The sequence below is a fragment of the Lepus europaeus genome, chromosome X (assembly GCF_033115175.1).
Source record: "Lepus europaeus isolate LE1 chromosome X, mLepTim1.pri, whole genome shotgun sequence".
In the NCBI taxonomy this organism is placed as follows: Eukaryota; Metazoa; Chordata; class Mammalia; order Lagomorpha; family Leporidae; genus Lepus; species Lepus europaeus.
Genome location: NC_084850.1, coordinates 65,457,676 through 65,473,813, shown reverse-complemented (window position 1 = coordinate 65,473,813; position 16,138 = coordinate 65,457,676). Strand labels below are relative to the sequence as shown.

The following is a 16,138-nucleotide window of genomic DNA, read 5'->3' as shown; positions in this document are numbered from 1 at the left end:
GGAGAGACCAGTGTAGATGCCTCCTGGACTCTAGTACTTAGAGTATGTTTATTAATGTCATTTAAGTAGAATACATTGATGAAAGGATTTCATTAGGATGAATTTCAAACATGCAGGCACTATCCTTATAGCAACTGGAAATACAAGAGGTCTTCAAAAAGTTAGTGAAAATACATATTATGAAAAATCTATGTATGAATTTCAAAAATTTTTACACCAAAAATAAAATTCTTAGTTATATTTTTTCCATGTTTTTTTGAAATACCCTTATAGATTTAGAAAAGACAAAAACTATACTGATAGAGAACATGTTTCGTTTTAATCATATATCTTCCTAATGAAAGCTTTTACCAAGTGAACCAGAGTAGCACAATTAATTTGAATCCACTTTTTCTCTTTTTGCTTCCTCTTATAATTAGGTGGCAGCAATAAGAAAAATGAATATATAACTAATTTATTTATTTTTAAAGATTTATTTATTTATTGGAAAGGCAGAGTTATGGAGAGTCAGAGGGAGAGAGAGAAAGAGAGAGAGAGAGGTCTTCCATCCATTTGTTCACTCCTCAAATGGCTGCAATGGCCGGAGCTGGGCTGATCTGAAGCCAGGAGCCAGGAGTTTTTTCCAGGTCTCCCATATGGGTCCAGGGGCCCAAGGATTTGGATCATCTTCCACTGCTTTTCAGGCCATAGCAGGGAGCTGGATCAGAAGTGCAGCAGCCAGGACTTGAACCAGCACCCATATGGGATGCTGGCACTGCAGGTAGTGGCTTTACCTGCTACACCACAGCGCCGGCCCCACTAATTTATTTATTGAATGCTAAATTCTGGAGGTAGAGTAATTCAAAATTTTGTAAATGGATGCTGGTACATCAATGTTTATTTCAGCATTGTTCATAATAAGAAAAGGGTGGAAATAACTCAAATGTCCATCAGCAGATGAATGGATAAAAATATGTGGTATATCTGTATAGTGTAATTTTATCCACCCATAAAAAAGAATGAAATTCTGTTACCTGCCACAACATGTATAAACATGGTAAACATGCTATGTGAAAAGCCAGATAAAAATACAAATGTGTGATTCTAGTTACATGAAATATCTAGACTATGTAAATTAATGGAAACATGAAGCATATCGGAAGTTGTCATGGGCTGAAGAAGGAGAAAATGGGGAGCTACTGCTTATTAGTTACTGAGTTTATTGTAGAAGTGGTTAAAAAGTTTTGGATATAGATAGTGGTAATGATTGGTTCCCAACATTTTGAATGTTAAAGTAAGGTAGTTAAAATGGCAATTTTTTCATTTAAAATATTTGTTATTTGACTCTTAAAAGATTGGTTTGCTTTCTAATAACTTTCTGTTACTTTGACTTTTGTTTTGTTATTAGGGTACAAGAAGAATGTCGAACTACAAAAGGTGACATAGAAGTTAGTCTGTATACAGTTGAAAAGAAGAAAAAGCCATCTTATACTACTCAAAGGGTAAGTTTACTTTTACAGTACTTTAGAATATACCACTTGAAAGTATTTTCAGCTATCAGATTCTTAAAAGGCAGCAGTTATGCATTCAGAGACTGTTTTAATAGGTATCTCAATATAGGGAACCTAGTCTTTTGGACCCAAATTGAAATGGTGAATAATGTTATACAAACTCACTATTATCTTTCCATCCCCCAAATCTAGGACATGTGGTCATTGTAGGTATAGACTCTTGTATTGGAATGCTATTTCCATATTGTTAAAGTGGAACCTTAAAAATATCACTTGATTGGCCAGTGCCATGGCTCAACAGGCTAATCCTCCACCTTGCGGCACTGGCACCCAGGGTTCTAGCCCCAGTTGGGGCACCGATTCTGTCCCGGTTGCCCCTCTTCCAGGCCAGCTCTCAGCTGTGGCCTGGGAGTGCAGTGGAGGATGGCCCAAGTGCTTGGGCCCTGCACCCCATGGTCACCCCATGGGAGACCAGGAGAAGCACCTGGCTCCTGTCTTCGGATCAGCGCGGTGCGCCGGCCGCAGAGCGCCAGCTGCGGCGGCCATTGGAGGGTGAACCAACAGCAAAGGAAGACCTTTCTCTCTGTCTCTCTCTCTCACTGTCCACTCTGCCTGTCAAAAAAAAATATATCACTTGATCAGTAATCACAATAAAAAACAAGTGATCAGATACTGTAGGCCTGAGGTTGACAGTTATGGCCCAGGGACTAAATCCAGCCTCTATCGTGTTTCTGTTAAGATTTATTGGAACCTGGTCACACTTATTCATTTTTATCTTATCTGTGGCTGCTTTCATGTTATACAGAAAGTTCAGTAGTTGCAGCAGAGTTTGGATGAACTGCAGAGCCAAAATTATTTGTATTCTGAGCATTTACAGAAAATTGCTACCTCTGCCATAGACCCATTCCTGCCCTACTTAATCATATAGGAGCAAACTGATCTATACATTGGGAAGTGCTGGATTCATATTCCCAGTAGAAACTGCTAAGCAGTGAGTAGGATTTCTGTTCTCCATTAAATACGTAGTGTTAGCTTCTTATTAGTGCTATCATGTTCACCATACTAGCAGCAAAGGAATGTATAGTTTTATTTCTAGATCTAACCATAAATTCTGTAGAGTATGGTAACTTAGGGTCTAGGATGATTTTCACATTTTTAAAATATTTATACATTGTATTTTACTTTTATTTTTTACTTTTAAGTATTTATTTAATGACTGAGTGATGGTGGGGGAAGAGGTTGCGTTGAGAGAGTGAGATTCCATCTGCTGGTTCACTCCCCAAATGCCTATAACAGCTGGTACTGGTCCAGGCTGAAGCCACTAGCTTGGAGCTCCATCCTGGTCTTCTACATAGGTGGCAGAGAGCCAAGTACTTAAGCCATCCTCTGTTGACTTCCTAGGCACATTAACGCGGAGGTAGATTGGCAGCGAAGCAGCTGGGACTTGAACTAGTGCTCCTATACAGAATGCTGTCATTGCAGGCAGTAGCTTAGCTCACTGTGCCGTAATGCCAGCCCCTATACCCTGACTTTCAAATGTTTTATCAGTATTGATAATCACATGGTTAGGTTATTTTTTAAAACGTTGATTATTTATTTGAAAGGCAGAGAGAGAGAGAGAGAGAGAGATATCAGTCTTCTATCTGCTGGCTCACTCCCAAACTGGTAACAACAGCTAGGGCTGGGCCAGGCTGAATCTAGGAGCTTCATCTGGGTCTCCCACGTGGGTGGCAGGGGCCTAAGCACTTGGGCCATCTTCTACTGCTTTTCCAGGCACACTAGCAGGGAGCTGGATCAGAAGTAGAGCAGCTCAGACTCTGACTGGTACCCATATGGGATGCCCATCACAGGTAGCAGCTTAACCAGTTATGCCACAATATTGGCCTCAAGGTTAGGTTATTATCAGAGGAATATCTTCAGATATTCTTAGATCATTTTGAATTCTGCTTCTTAATTTCTGTTTTTTTTTAAAAAAGGATTTTATTTATTTGAAAGGCAGAGTGACAGAGAGAGAGAGAGAGAGAGAGAGAGAGAGAGAGAGAAAGAGCTTTTCCATCCATTGGTTGACTCCCCAAATGGCCATGATGCTTAGGGTTGGGCCAGGTCAAAGCCAGGAGCCAGGAACTCATCCAGGTCTTCAAGTGGGGTTTGGGGGTCCATCTTCTGCTGCCTTCCTAGGTGCATTAGCAGGGAGCTGGATCAGAAGCAGACCAGCCAGTGCAACAGTATGCAATCAGGTGTCATAGGTGGTGACTTAAAATGTTGAGCCACAAGGCTGGCCTTTTGAGGTTTGTTTGTTTTTATTTGAAAGACAGAGTTACAGAGGGAGAGACAGATAGGTTTTCCATATACTGGTTCATTCCCTAAATGGCCATAATGGCCGGAGCTGGGCTGATCTGAAGCCAGGAGCTAGGAGCCAGGAGCCAGGAGCATCCTCTTGGTCTTCCATGTGGGTGCAGGGACCCAAGCACCTGGGCCGTCTTCACTGCTTTCTCAGACCACAAGCAGAGAGCTGAATCGAAAAAGGAGCAGCCAGGACATTAATTGGCTCCCATATGATATGCTGGTTTGTTCTTTTTCCCTGCTAAGTCGATTTATCAAATGTCAGATTTGTCTACAACTAATAAAATACTTAAGTTTGAAGACATTTTTATTTTGAAAATAAGAAACATTGTCCACACTGTGGCAAAGCAGGTTAAGCTGCTGCCTGCAATGCCGGCATCCCATATGGGTGCTGGTTCGAGTCCTGGCTGCTCCACTTCTGATCCAACTCCCGGCTAATGTGTCTGAGAAAGCAGCAAAAGGTAGCCCAAGTGCTTGCGTCCCTGCAACCACATGGGAGACCCGGATGAAGCTCCTGGTTCCTGGCTTCTGCCTGGCCCAGCCATGGTCATTGTGACCATTTGGGGAGTGAACCAGTGGTTGGAAGACTTTTCTTTATCTCTCTCTCTCCTCTCTCTCTCTCTCCTCTCTCTGTCTCTGTCTCTCTCTAAAACTTCCCCTTTCAAATAAATTTAAAAAAAAAAGAAACATTACATATAAGAATCTGACCTTTTTGGAAAAGATTTATTTATTTGAAAGGCAGAGTTACTGATGGAGAAGACAGAGATCTTCCATCCGCTGGTTCACTCTCCAAATGGCTGCAATGGTCAGGGTGGGGCCACACCAAAGCCAGAAACTCGAACTCCTTCCGAGTCTCCTACATAGGTGGTGGGGCCCCAACCACTTGTGCCATCTTCTGCTGTTTTTCAAACACATTAGCCAGGAGCTGGATTGGAAGTGGAGCACCGGGGATTCATTTGTGCTCAGATAGGATACCAGCTTAACCCTCTCAGCCACAAAGCCAGCCCCAAGAACCTGGTCCTTGATAGTAATTTATAAGATTTTTAAACCTGTTTATTCCTGATTACGTATTAGGGTTACAGCTTTGCCATATGGTATTTTAGTAATAATGTTTTATACTTATAAAAGTGAGAATAAAATAGTCTTTGCTTTAAATTTTAGTTGCTAAAATGTTTATTTTGACCTGTTTACTACATGAATATGCTGTCAACTCATGGTATTAATCATGATGATTCTCAATTTCTTTTCTCTTACATTTTTCACAAATGGTAGGATTAAATCTCAATGGTGTGTGAGAGATTGAGCATGGCTTTTGTTTGTATATGCATATTGGTGTACCTTTCTATGTTTCAAAAGTGAAATTGTAAAAAATTTAAATGGGTTACTTTGAGTGTTTTCCCTGCTATTGGTATTAGTAATCTAAAATGTATTCTATTATTTCACTTCTTCATTTTTAACCACTATCTCATGATGTTTTTCTGTGTGGAGAATTAGACTGAATTAATTATAAAGATCTTTCTCAGCTTTTTAGATTCTTATAAATGCTGGTCTACAGTGAGTAAAAGTATAAATACCTAAATCTAGTTATATATTAAACACTTTAGCAAGTTTTGTTAGTTTTTTATAGAACTAAAGAAGTATGAATTAAGAGTTACATGTACATATTTTTTTTGAACAGGCAGAGTTAGACAGTGAGAGAGAGACAGAGAGAAAGGTCTTCTTTCCATTGGTTCACCCCCCAAAAGGCTGCTACGGCTGGCGCGCTGCGCTGATCCGAAGCCAGGAGCCAGGTGCTTCCTCCTGGTCTCCCATGCGCGTGCAGGGCCCAAGGACTTGGGCCATCCTCCACTGCCTTCCCGGGCCACAGCAGAGAGCTGGACTGGAAGAGGAGCAACTGGGACAGAATCCGGTGCCCAAGTGGGATTAGAACCCGGGGTGCCGGCGCCGCAGGTGGAGGATTAGCCTAGTGAGCCTCGGCTCCAGCCAACATGTACATATTTTTTAGATTTATTTATTTATGGGAAAGGCAGAGTTACAGAGAGGCAGAAGCAGAAGGAAAAAGGTCCTCCATCTGCTGACTTACTCCCCAAATGGCTGCAGCTGGGCCAGTCCGAAGCCAGGAGCCTCCTCTGGGTCTCCCATGCGGGCGCAGGGGCCCAAGGACCTGGGTCATCCTCCACTGCCTTCCCAGGCCAAAGCAGAGAGCCAGATTGGAAGTAGAGCAGCCAAGACCCCAACCATCGCCCATATGGGACTCCAGCACCACAGGTGGCGGCCCTACCCGCTACACCACAGTGCGGGCCCCAAGAGTTACATGTACGTAAGCATTCAATTGGTGTCCTGCTTCATCCTTTATGAATAATATAAACTCTGTAGGAACATTCTTGTAGCTCAGACTTTCTTTGCTGTCTTTAATTTGATTACAAAGCTTTCAAAATAGGAAGGTGACTAATATTAGTGGAAGATGGTTAAATATATACAAATATAGTTGTATATTGGTTTTCTTTTTGAGAACTTATCCTTATATCCTTCTCTTCCTCTGTGTAATTGATTTGCTTTATATATTTCCATTTTTACATGAACACTGAGCTTTTCTTTTTAAAAAATTTCTTTCTCTTTTACAGAATGATTATCAGCCTAGTTGTGGACGATCTTTAAGAAGGACACAGCGCAAGCGTCAGCATACTTATCAAACACGTTCCAACATGGAACATAATTCACAAGCATCATGTCGGAATTCAGGTGTACAGGAAGATTCAAACAGTTCCTCAGAGGTTAGATATCCGCTGTTATTTATTCAGTGTGAAATTTTGTTTACTGGTTTGTATCATACATTTGGATTACTTGTAAGATTCACTTCTTTAATAGAAAATTATTTTAATGATTATCTTGTAAGAGGTTTATTCATTAACATGGCATTTAATAGACAATTTTGGGCAACATACTGAATTCCTTTAGATGTCTTCTCTAAATAGTATGTACATAAGATTCCTTGGTGAGGATATCAAACATGGCAGCAAAGTTTGGCTTTTGATAGTGAGAGAAGAAAGAGTAAATATGCCTGAAAATGAAAAGAAGTGGAATACAAACAATGGTAATAAATGAAACAAACCCAGAACCTTTTGTCTGTGTAATCAGCATAATATACCCATTTTCTGTTGTCCATGTCACCAGTCATGGAGTTTGGAGTTTGCCAAGTGTTGATTTTCCTTAGATGCACCTTTTTTATGATAATGACTATAGAATATAGTAATTATTTTCTTCCTGTTTTGTTTTCCAATACTTTCATTTTGTTTCTTTAACAACTCTGTTTGTTAAGTACATAATGAGGGGTTAATCATGCATGGATAATGCAGGGTATTCCCATTCATCTGCCATACATAATTCTTAAACTTTCTTATCAAAAAATGTCCACTCTTCCCTCTTATGGAAATCTTGACCTTGAAACAATAATTTTGTGCAGTATTTTAAAAACAATGTTTTTAGCATTTGTATCTTTGGATTTGAGAAACCTATTCAGTCTTTGAAATAATAAAGATGTCTCATGTTGATAAGTTAGTATTATGTCAGCAATTTAAAAATATAACTGGTATTTCTCTCTGTCTCTCTCACTGTTTAACTCTGCCTGTCCAAAAAAAAACACAAAACTGGTAGTCTTAATTGTGAAATATAAATACATGTTGAAAAATAATTGGGAAGCTAGTGCTGCAGCTCACTAGGCTAATCCTCCACCTGCGGCGCCGGCACACCGGATTCTAGTCCCAGTTGGGGTGCCGGTTCTGTCCCGGTTGCTCCTCTTCCAGTCCAGCTCTCTGCTGTGGCCCGGCAAGGCAGTGGAGGATGGCCCAAGTGCTTGGGTCCCTGCACCCGCATGGGAGACCAGGAGGGAGCACCTGGCTCCTGGCTTTGGATCGGCACAGCGCGCCGGCCGTAGCGGCCATTTGGGGGATGAACCAATGGAAGGAAGACCTTTCTCTCTGTCTCTCTCTCTCACTGTATAACTCTGCCTGTCCAAAAAATAAGTTGAAAAAAATAATTGGGTACATTTTCACTAGAACTTTTTGTTGGGGAATAAAAAGTATTGTAAAATAGGTACCGGCTTGCCAATTAATAATATTCTAGCTAATAATAAACCTGTTATCTCAATTATTGATTCTTTGTTTTAGGAAGATGAAACTGTTGGCTCTAGTGATGCTTCTGTTGAAGATCCTGTTAATGAATGGCAAAGTGAAAGTTCTTCAACGTAGGTTTAATGGTTTTGACTTGCTCAAAATTATTCAACTGTTATAATGTAAAATTAGGCTTTACTGGAATTTTTAGTTTTAAAAATATTTTATGGAGTGAATGTTTTGCCTAGTATTTAGGACATCCCTTTTCTATATTGAGTACCTCAGTTTGATTTCCAGCTCTGGCTCCCAGTTCCAGCTTCCTGTCAGTGCAGACTCTGGGAGCTAGCAGATCAAATTGTTAGATCCCTGTCATCCACTCTGGAGACCTGGGTTGAGTTTTACGGCTTCATCCTGGCCCAGTTCTGGTCCTTGTGGGCATTTGGGGAATGAAAAGTAGATGAGAGCTCTGTCAGTCTCTGTGTGGGGGTGTTTGTGCGTTTCTCTCTGTCTTTCTCTCAAATAATAATGTATAATAGAAATAATATTGGGCTAGAAGCCTAGAAACATGTTGTTTTATACTCACTTTTCCAATAGATTAAAGATTCATTTTATTGTAGTTGAAGGGCAGTTACAAAAAAAAAAAAAAAACCAACAGAGATCTTCCATCAGCTGGTTTGCTCTTCAAATGGACACAACAGCCAGGGCTGGGCCAGGCTGAAGCCAGGAACTCCATTCTGGTCTCCCACATGAGTGGTGGGGCCCAATCACTTGGGCAATCTTCTGCTGCATTCCCAGGCACATTAGCAGGGAGCTGAATTGAACGAGGAGCAGCTGGGACTCCAACTGGTGCTCATATGGGATGCTGATGTTGCAGTTGGTAGCTTAACCCCCTTTGTCACAATGCCAGCCCCTCCAATAGATTTTTGATGTTACTATGGACTTTCTAAGTTCCTTCATCTATGAAATGTCTTTTTGTTAAATCAAGATTCTACATCTTAGCAACTATATATATTTATTTGTTTAAAAAAACCACTCATTTCACTATTTCCAAGAGTAAGGTACGTCTTTCTTTTAAAGGATCTTTTGTGATGTAGACAAAAATGTTAAACCCTGCTATGGAAAACTAAGTATTTTCTATTATCCAGAAAAACATTTCATTAAAATAATTTAGATAATGGTCAAAATTCTGTACTGATACATTTTTTCCTCTTGAGTTAGAATAAAATCAAACCATGTCAGTTTTTATGTTGATATAAAGTTATTACCTTTTAATTTTGAGGTGAGACTATTCTTTTTATATACATAGTTATTCATAATTTTGATTTATTTACAGTGATTCATCAAGTGAATATTCTGATTGGACAGCAGATGCTGGTATAAATTTGCAACCTCCAAAAAGACAAACCAGACAGGCAACGCGGAAATTCTGCAGCAGTTCTGAGGAAGAGAATTTGAAGTCACTAGATGAAAGACAGAAGAAACCTAAACAGACTCGAAAAAAGGTTTGTAACTATATAGGTGGTTTTGTTTTTGTGGTTTTTTTTTTAAAGTTTTTGGCACTTGACTTTTCTCTAAAAATAAAATTCCATTTGATAAACTAAGTGAATGTAGTTAAATTGACTTTTAAAATATGAAGAATTTTTCAAAAAAATGTTCTGTTATTTAAGGGTAGAGGCTAGAATATCTTCATCATTATAATTTATCATTGAATTAAGATGAATTGACATTTGTTTGTTAAAATGTAGCACAATTCTAAAATAATCCACTATAGATAGAAAAATATTGTTCTTGTTATGTTGCCAAACATAAATTTCTATACACATTTTTGACTTATAAAAGGGATAAAATGTAACGTGTTTTCTGCTATTTGTGAAAATTAAAATATATAGTCTAAAGATGGTGTGGATGTCATTATTTGGTACAAAGTTATTGCTTCACTGAATTATACCATGTACATGACAAGATACTATTCCTTCCCCATTTTATGACTATTGTCATGAATCCCATATTTTGTGATATTAATGTTTTTCAAGAAAAACATTATATCTATATGTATAGAATATATATGAAGTAAATATAGCAAAATGTTACAAGCTGTTAAATCTTAAAATTAAAAAAAATAATTTTAAAAAGTAAATTATCGAGGGCTCTTCATTCATTCCTTTATGTTTTTACTTCATTCCAACTATGATTTTTTCCCCAATATTAATTTCTCTTAGGTGATATAAAGAATTAATCCACATAGTTCTTTACTAATCTTAGTTTGAAATTTTGTTATCTACACGTTCTGTGGTCTATTGCTTTAGGTTGTACAATTATTTTCTTGATTATCACTGTTTTTTAATTTTTCATATTTTTTTGAGAGGCAGAATGACAGACCAACCAAACTCCTATCTGATGGATCACTCCTCAAATGGCCACAACAGCCAGAGTTGGGCTGGGTTGAAGCCAGGAGCTGAGAACCAAGTTTGGGTCTCCCATAAGGGTGGCAGGGACCCAACCACTTGAGCCATCACCTCCTGTCTCTCAGGGTCTGCATTCACAAGAAGGTGGAATGGGGGCCAAAGCATCCCAGGCATTCTAGCACATGCTGTGGGATTCTTAATTACTAGGCCAAATGCCCACCCCAATTGTTAATATTTTATTGGGAAAAAGTTATTGTGTTAGTAGCATTGAATTAATGTAGCATTCTAGGGACATGAAGGGTAAAAGTTGCGAGTTTAGATAGTGTGTATGTATGTATACTATCATGTTATGCTCTTGTCAGCAAATATTGAGCGCTTGGGTTTTTTATCGGTATAATAATTGCTTTAATTAATTGTTAAGGGAAACTGCTTGAAATGTGTATATTTTAGGCCTTTTCATAACAAATTTATATGCCTGCAATTTTTCGTACCACTGTTCATGTACTTACATATTTTGACCTATTTTTATACACCTACTGTTCATGTATTTATATTTTAGAAAGGAGGACTGGTTTCTATGGCAGGTGAGCCCAATGAAGAATGGTTTGCCCCTCAGTGGATCTTAGATACCATACCTCGACGTTCCCCATTTGTTCCACAGATGGGAGATGAGGTAAATTTTACCTGTTACAACCTTTTTTTCTTGGAGCCTCAAGAACACTAATGCTAATCTTTCTTAGGATATTTGTATTTTTATATTCTTATTTCTGTTATATATATACACTGTCTTATCTGCTTTGCTCACTTGTATATATATTGTGGACAGTGACTGAATCCTAATAATCTTTATCCTTTGTAGGGTCTGCCATAGTGTCTTCAATATAGTGGATGCTCAATGAAAATTGTGATAGTGTGATTGATTCAGGAAGTCATTAAAATAATTCTTTTAATGTTTATATTGTCATTTGATAGAATTGAGACATATTTTGAGCCCTCATTAAGATTTTTTTATTATTTTAAAAATATTCAACCTGTTAGAAAATATAATGCAGCATAATTTCCCCCTTTCAATGAGTTGGCTACTATTGAACCTGTGGTTAAGTAACATGCCATATTTATGATTGGTCAGCCAAAGATTAATTAAAATTCTACCAAGTGAAAAAATGTTTTCTTATGAAAATTGTATTTATTATGGAATGTTAGAGTACTATTTGGCTAGTCTAATCTCTTAAATATTGACCAATCATTAATTTTTAATTGATTAAATATTTGCTCAGAATTTTTTTGTTGTTATCTTACTTTATTTTAGGAATGTGATATGATATTGTCATCACATTAAAAGAAGAGGCAAAACCTTGTAAATGAGTTATACAAATCTTGGCACCAATATAAAAATTACCAAAATTTTCTGTAATTTTTTGTTGCAGAGATCACAGATAGTTATCAAATGGCCTTATGAATAGCTATTACTTGTTATCTTTAGATATTATTAAGATGTTTCTTTCATAAGTGTATAGATACTGAGCTTTCCAGTAATACTTATTTACATGATTAGTAAGCATATCCTGATAAATGCTGTATTTTAATACATAGAGAACTTTAAAAAAATTTTAGCATACCCAGAATCACAATTTTTTATTGATTGCCTGATTTTATAGAGCCACAAGAGGAATACTGTTGAGTTAATATTAGAAGATATTATAGAACAAAATGAGGATCTGTATATACTAAGATCTGATAAGACTTCTTCCTGTTCTATAGGATCTATTTACTCAATTTTAATGGGATCATTTTCCCTATATTTTATTAAACTTATATCCTTATTACCTCAGGATTCACATATTAGATGACAGTTCCTCAGGTAATGAGGAAAATGTATATATAAGCTAATCAGACTATGAAATATGTCCTCTGGAGAAAATGTTTAAGGAACTCCTAAATGAATGAAATTTTAATGTAATCAATTTCTTAATGAGAGCTTGCTTTTTATTTCATGTTAACAGTAAACCTTTATTATTTTGCCTATAATACCCCTAAACACAAATCATTGCCTCCCAAAATGTTCATTCTTTAAGGTCTAACTCAAATGCCAACTTCTCCTGTATGTTATCCTTGTTTTCTATTTGCCTGCCCCTCCTAAATTATTTTATTCTTCTGAAGTATGGTATATTCTGCCTTGTGTTATAGCTAAATATCTATATGTGTATCTGTATCCTTAAGGGAATGGATTATATTTTTATGCCTTATCACAGCATTCAGTACCTTGTACATAGATTCTATCACTATGTGTTGAGTATAGGAATGAATTTTTAATAAGGGATATCTTGGTAGCATGTTTATCATTTCCTTTAACCACTTTAATTATTTTATGAGTATTTACTAATATTTAAATCTTTTTAATTTTCTGCTTATATTTTTAACTATTATAAATTCTGATTTAGACAATGCTGATAGTTAATTCTTCAGTATGTTTTAAAAATACATAATACAAGGCCGGCGCCGTGGCTTAACAGGCTAATCCTCCGCCTTGCGGCACTGGCACACCGGGTTCTAGTCCCGGTTGGGGCGCCGGATTCTATCCCGGTTGCCGCTCTTCCAGGCCAGCTCTCTGCTATGGCCCGGGAAGGCAGTGGAGGATGGCCCAAGTGCTTGGGCCCTGCACCCGCATGGGAGACCAGGAGAAGCACCTGGCTCCTGGCTTCAGATCAGCGTGATGCGCCGGCCACAGGGGGCATTGGAGGGTGAACCAACGGCAAAAAAAGGAAGACCTTTCTCTCTGTCTCTCTCTCTCTCACTATCCACTCTGCCTGTCCAAAAAAAAAAAAAAAAATCCATAATACAGCATTTTCATCTTACTTTATCTATATAGTTATCTCTATCACTACTTATAAACTCTAGAGGGAAAAAAACTTAAAAAAATTTATTTTATGTGACTAAGAAAGAGAAAGAGAGAGAGAAAATCTCATCTGCTGGTTCACTTTCCAAATTCCTGGGAGCAGAGAACCCAATTCTGGTCTCCCAAGAGGATGGCAGGGACCCAACCAACAATTTGAGTCATCACCTGCTACCACCTAGGATGCACACTTGGCAGGAACCTGGAATCAGGAGCAGAACTCCCACTTGAACAAAAGCATGGGATATGAGTATCTCAAGCAGTGTATAATAGCTACACCAAATGTCTGCCCCAGAAACGTTTTTTTAATCTTCTTGTTTTTTTATTTTTTAAGATTTGTTTTATTTATTTGAAAGTCAGAGTTACACAGAGAGAGAAGGAGTGGCAGAGAGAAAGAGAGTCTTCCATCCAATGGTTTACTCCTTAATTGGCTGCAACGGCCGGAGCTGTGCCGATCTGAAGCCAGGAGCCAGGAGCTTCTTCCAGGTCTCCCATGCAGGTGCAGGACCCAAGGACTTGGACCATCTTCTGTTGCTTTCCTAGGCCATAGCAGAGAGCTGGATTGGAAGTGGAGCAGCTGGGACTCCAACCGGCTCTGATATGGGCTGCCAGCACTGCAGGCAGCAGCTTTACCTGCTACACTACAGCACCAGCCCCTCTTACTTTTAAATTAACATCTTACATTAGTATATTTGTCACAAGTAATGGAGCACACCTAACTCCCCATTTGTTTTAATCCAGAATTCCTCTATCCCTCCTACCCTTCCTAGCCTCTAGTAATCACTGTGTTCAGAAACTTTTTTTTGAATGAATGAAATAGAATATGATTGTAAGTCTTGTCTTAAAAAGCTAAAAGGTGGGCATTGTGGTGCAGTGGGTTTAACTGCTGCTTGGGATGCCTGCATCCCATATCAAAGTGCTGGTTTGAGTCCTGGCTACTTCACTTCCTTATAGACAGTGAGAGAAAGAGAGAGAGAGAGAGACAGAGAGAGAGACAGAGAGACAGAAAGGTCTTCCTTCCGTTGGTTCACTCCCTAGCTGGCTGCAACTGCCAGAGCTATGCCGATCCAAAGCCAGGAGCCAGGTACTTCTTCCCAGTCTGCCATGCGGGTGCAGGGGCCCAAGCACTTGGGCCATCTTCTACTGCTTTCCCAGGCCATAGCAGAGAGCTGGATTGGAAGAGGGGCAGCTGGGAATAGAACCAGCGCCCATATGGGATGTTGGTGCTGCACGCAAAGGATTAACCTACTGCGCCACGGCGCTGGCCTCTGCTACTTCACTTCCAATTCAGTTCCCTGCGAATGCATCCTGGGAGGCAGCATATAATGGCTCAGGTACTTGGGCCAATGCCACTCACAGGACACACCCAGTTGGTTTCTGAAGTCTTGACTTCAGAGTTATTCCGTTATGGGCATTTGGGGAGTGAACTAGAGGATTGAAGATTATTCTCTCTCTCTCTCTCTCTCTCTCTCTCTCTCTCTCTCTCTCTCTCTTGCTCTCTCTGTCACTCTGCCTTAAGTAGATCAAAATAAATATATATTTGAAGAAGGCTTGGCTAAGCCTTTATAAAAAAGCTAAACAGTGTTACCGAGCATTTGAATTCATTTTCCTTCTATACTGTGCCAGTTCTGAAGTGTGTTATAATTTTGATATTTAGAACATCAATTAGAATTTGAAATATAGTACTTTGAGTAGTGACCAATTTTGTGTATATTTGTTACAAGTGTTTCTCAGCAGTTTTAGGGAGCTACTTGATGGGTGAAAGAAAAGGACTATACCTAAAATGTTTATATGATGAGGTACTTAGCACAGGCTTATGTAGACTTGTACTGAGTGAATATCATTATATGGAAAAAATACCTTTATTGTATAAAATGTTTCAAAATTATGTAATTTTTTTTTTTGCAAACCAAAGAAGTTTGGAGAAATGGGTATAAGGATGTATAGAGTTGTTAAATAAGATGCTGGCTGCTATTTAATACTTTGTTTTTGGTTTTAGCTTATTTATTTTAGGCAAGGACATGAAGCTTATGTGAGAGCTGTAAGGAAATCAAAAATATACAGCGTTAATTTACAAAAACAGCCATGGAACAAAATGGATCTCAGGGTAAGTTTGCTGAATTCATAATCTATGCAATTGGAGAAACTCTGAAATTAAGTTCTTTACCATAGACTTTTTCTCAGTTTTATGCATATTCCACTGTTGACAGTATATCTGAGGGAAACTGAAATACAATACTCTTGTGGAACTGAGTAGTAGGGCTCACATTTTATATTTCCTGAACTTTGTGTGCTGCTATTGTCTTGATTATCTTGCCTTATTTCCTTCAAGCATCGTATATTTTAGTTTACAACAGTCCATGATTATAGTGAAGTAGGAATTCCCTGGCATGGATATTTTTCCCTACCAGCAACTTTCTACATTCTAGAGACTCAGTAAACTGACTGAATGGGCAGACTGCAGCCATTCTAGCTTAGGACATATTAGATATCTTAAATTATAGGAAGCTTAGAAATATGTTTTGCATGAGATATTTCTCCATAGAATACATAGACACATGTTATTCAATAAAATAGATCTGTGTATTTTATGGAAAAGGATTTTCTGTCAGTAACCTTTCATTCATTCGTACATACATATATACAGATTTACTGACTTAGGTATACATATAACATCATTTCTACTTAGGTTCATTTGTGTTTTGTTTTCTTTTGTTTTTCAAACATAGAGAACAAATAACTAACAGGGAACTTCTCTTTTGGTTTTCCAGATAAATGAAGGGTTGTTGTGTGATGATGCTTAGCAGGAAGGATTTAAGAGAGAATCTGAATATTTATTGAAATAAAGATTTAGTTAAGATATCTGTAAAAATTATTAATTCTGTAAATTGCTAAAAA

At 38.2% G+C, this 16,138-nt stretch overlaps 1 protein-coding gene across 2 annotated transcripts in view; it reads left to right on the top strand.

Moving 5' to 3' along the window:
- Positions 1–16,138, top strand: part of BRWD3 (bromodomain and WD repeat domain containing 3) — a 134,974-nt gene that overhangs the window by 84,499 nt on the left and 34,337 nt on the right. For both annotated transcript variants that reach the window (XM_062182882.1, XM_062182881.1), the window contains exons 20-25: positions 1,388–1,481; positions 6,458–6,607; positions 8,000–8,076; positions 9,276–9,444; positions 10,907–11,020; positions 15,240–15,347. In XM_062182882.1, the coding sequence (XP_062038866.1) occupies positions 1,388–1,481; positions 6,458–6,607; positions 8,000–8,076; positions 9,276–9,444; positions 10,907–11,020; positions 15,240–15,347 (712 nt within the window). The remainder of the gene's footprint in view (positions 1–1,387; positions 1,482–6,457; positions 6,608–7,999; positions 8,077–9,275; positions 9,445–10,906; positions 11,021–15,239; positions 15,348–16,138) is intronic.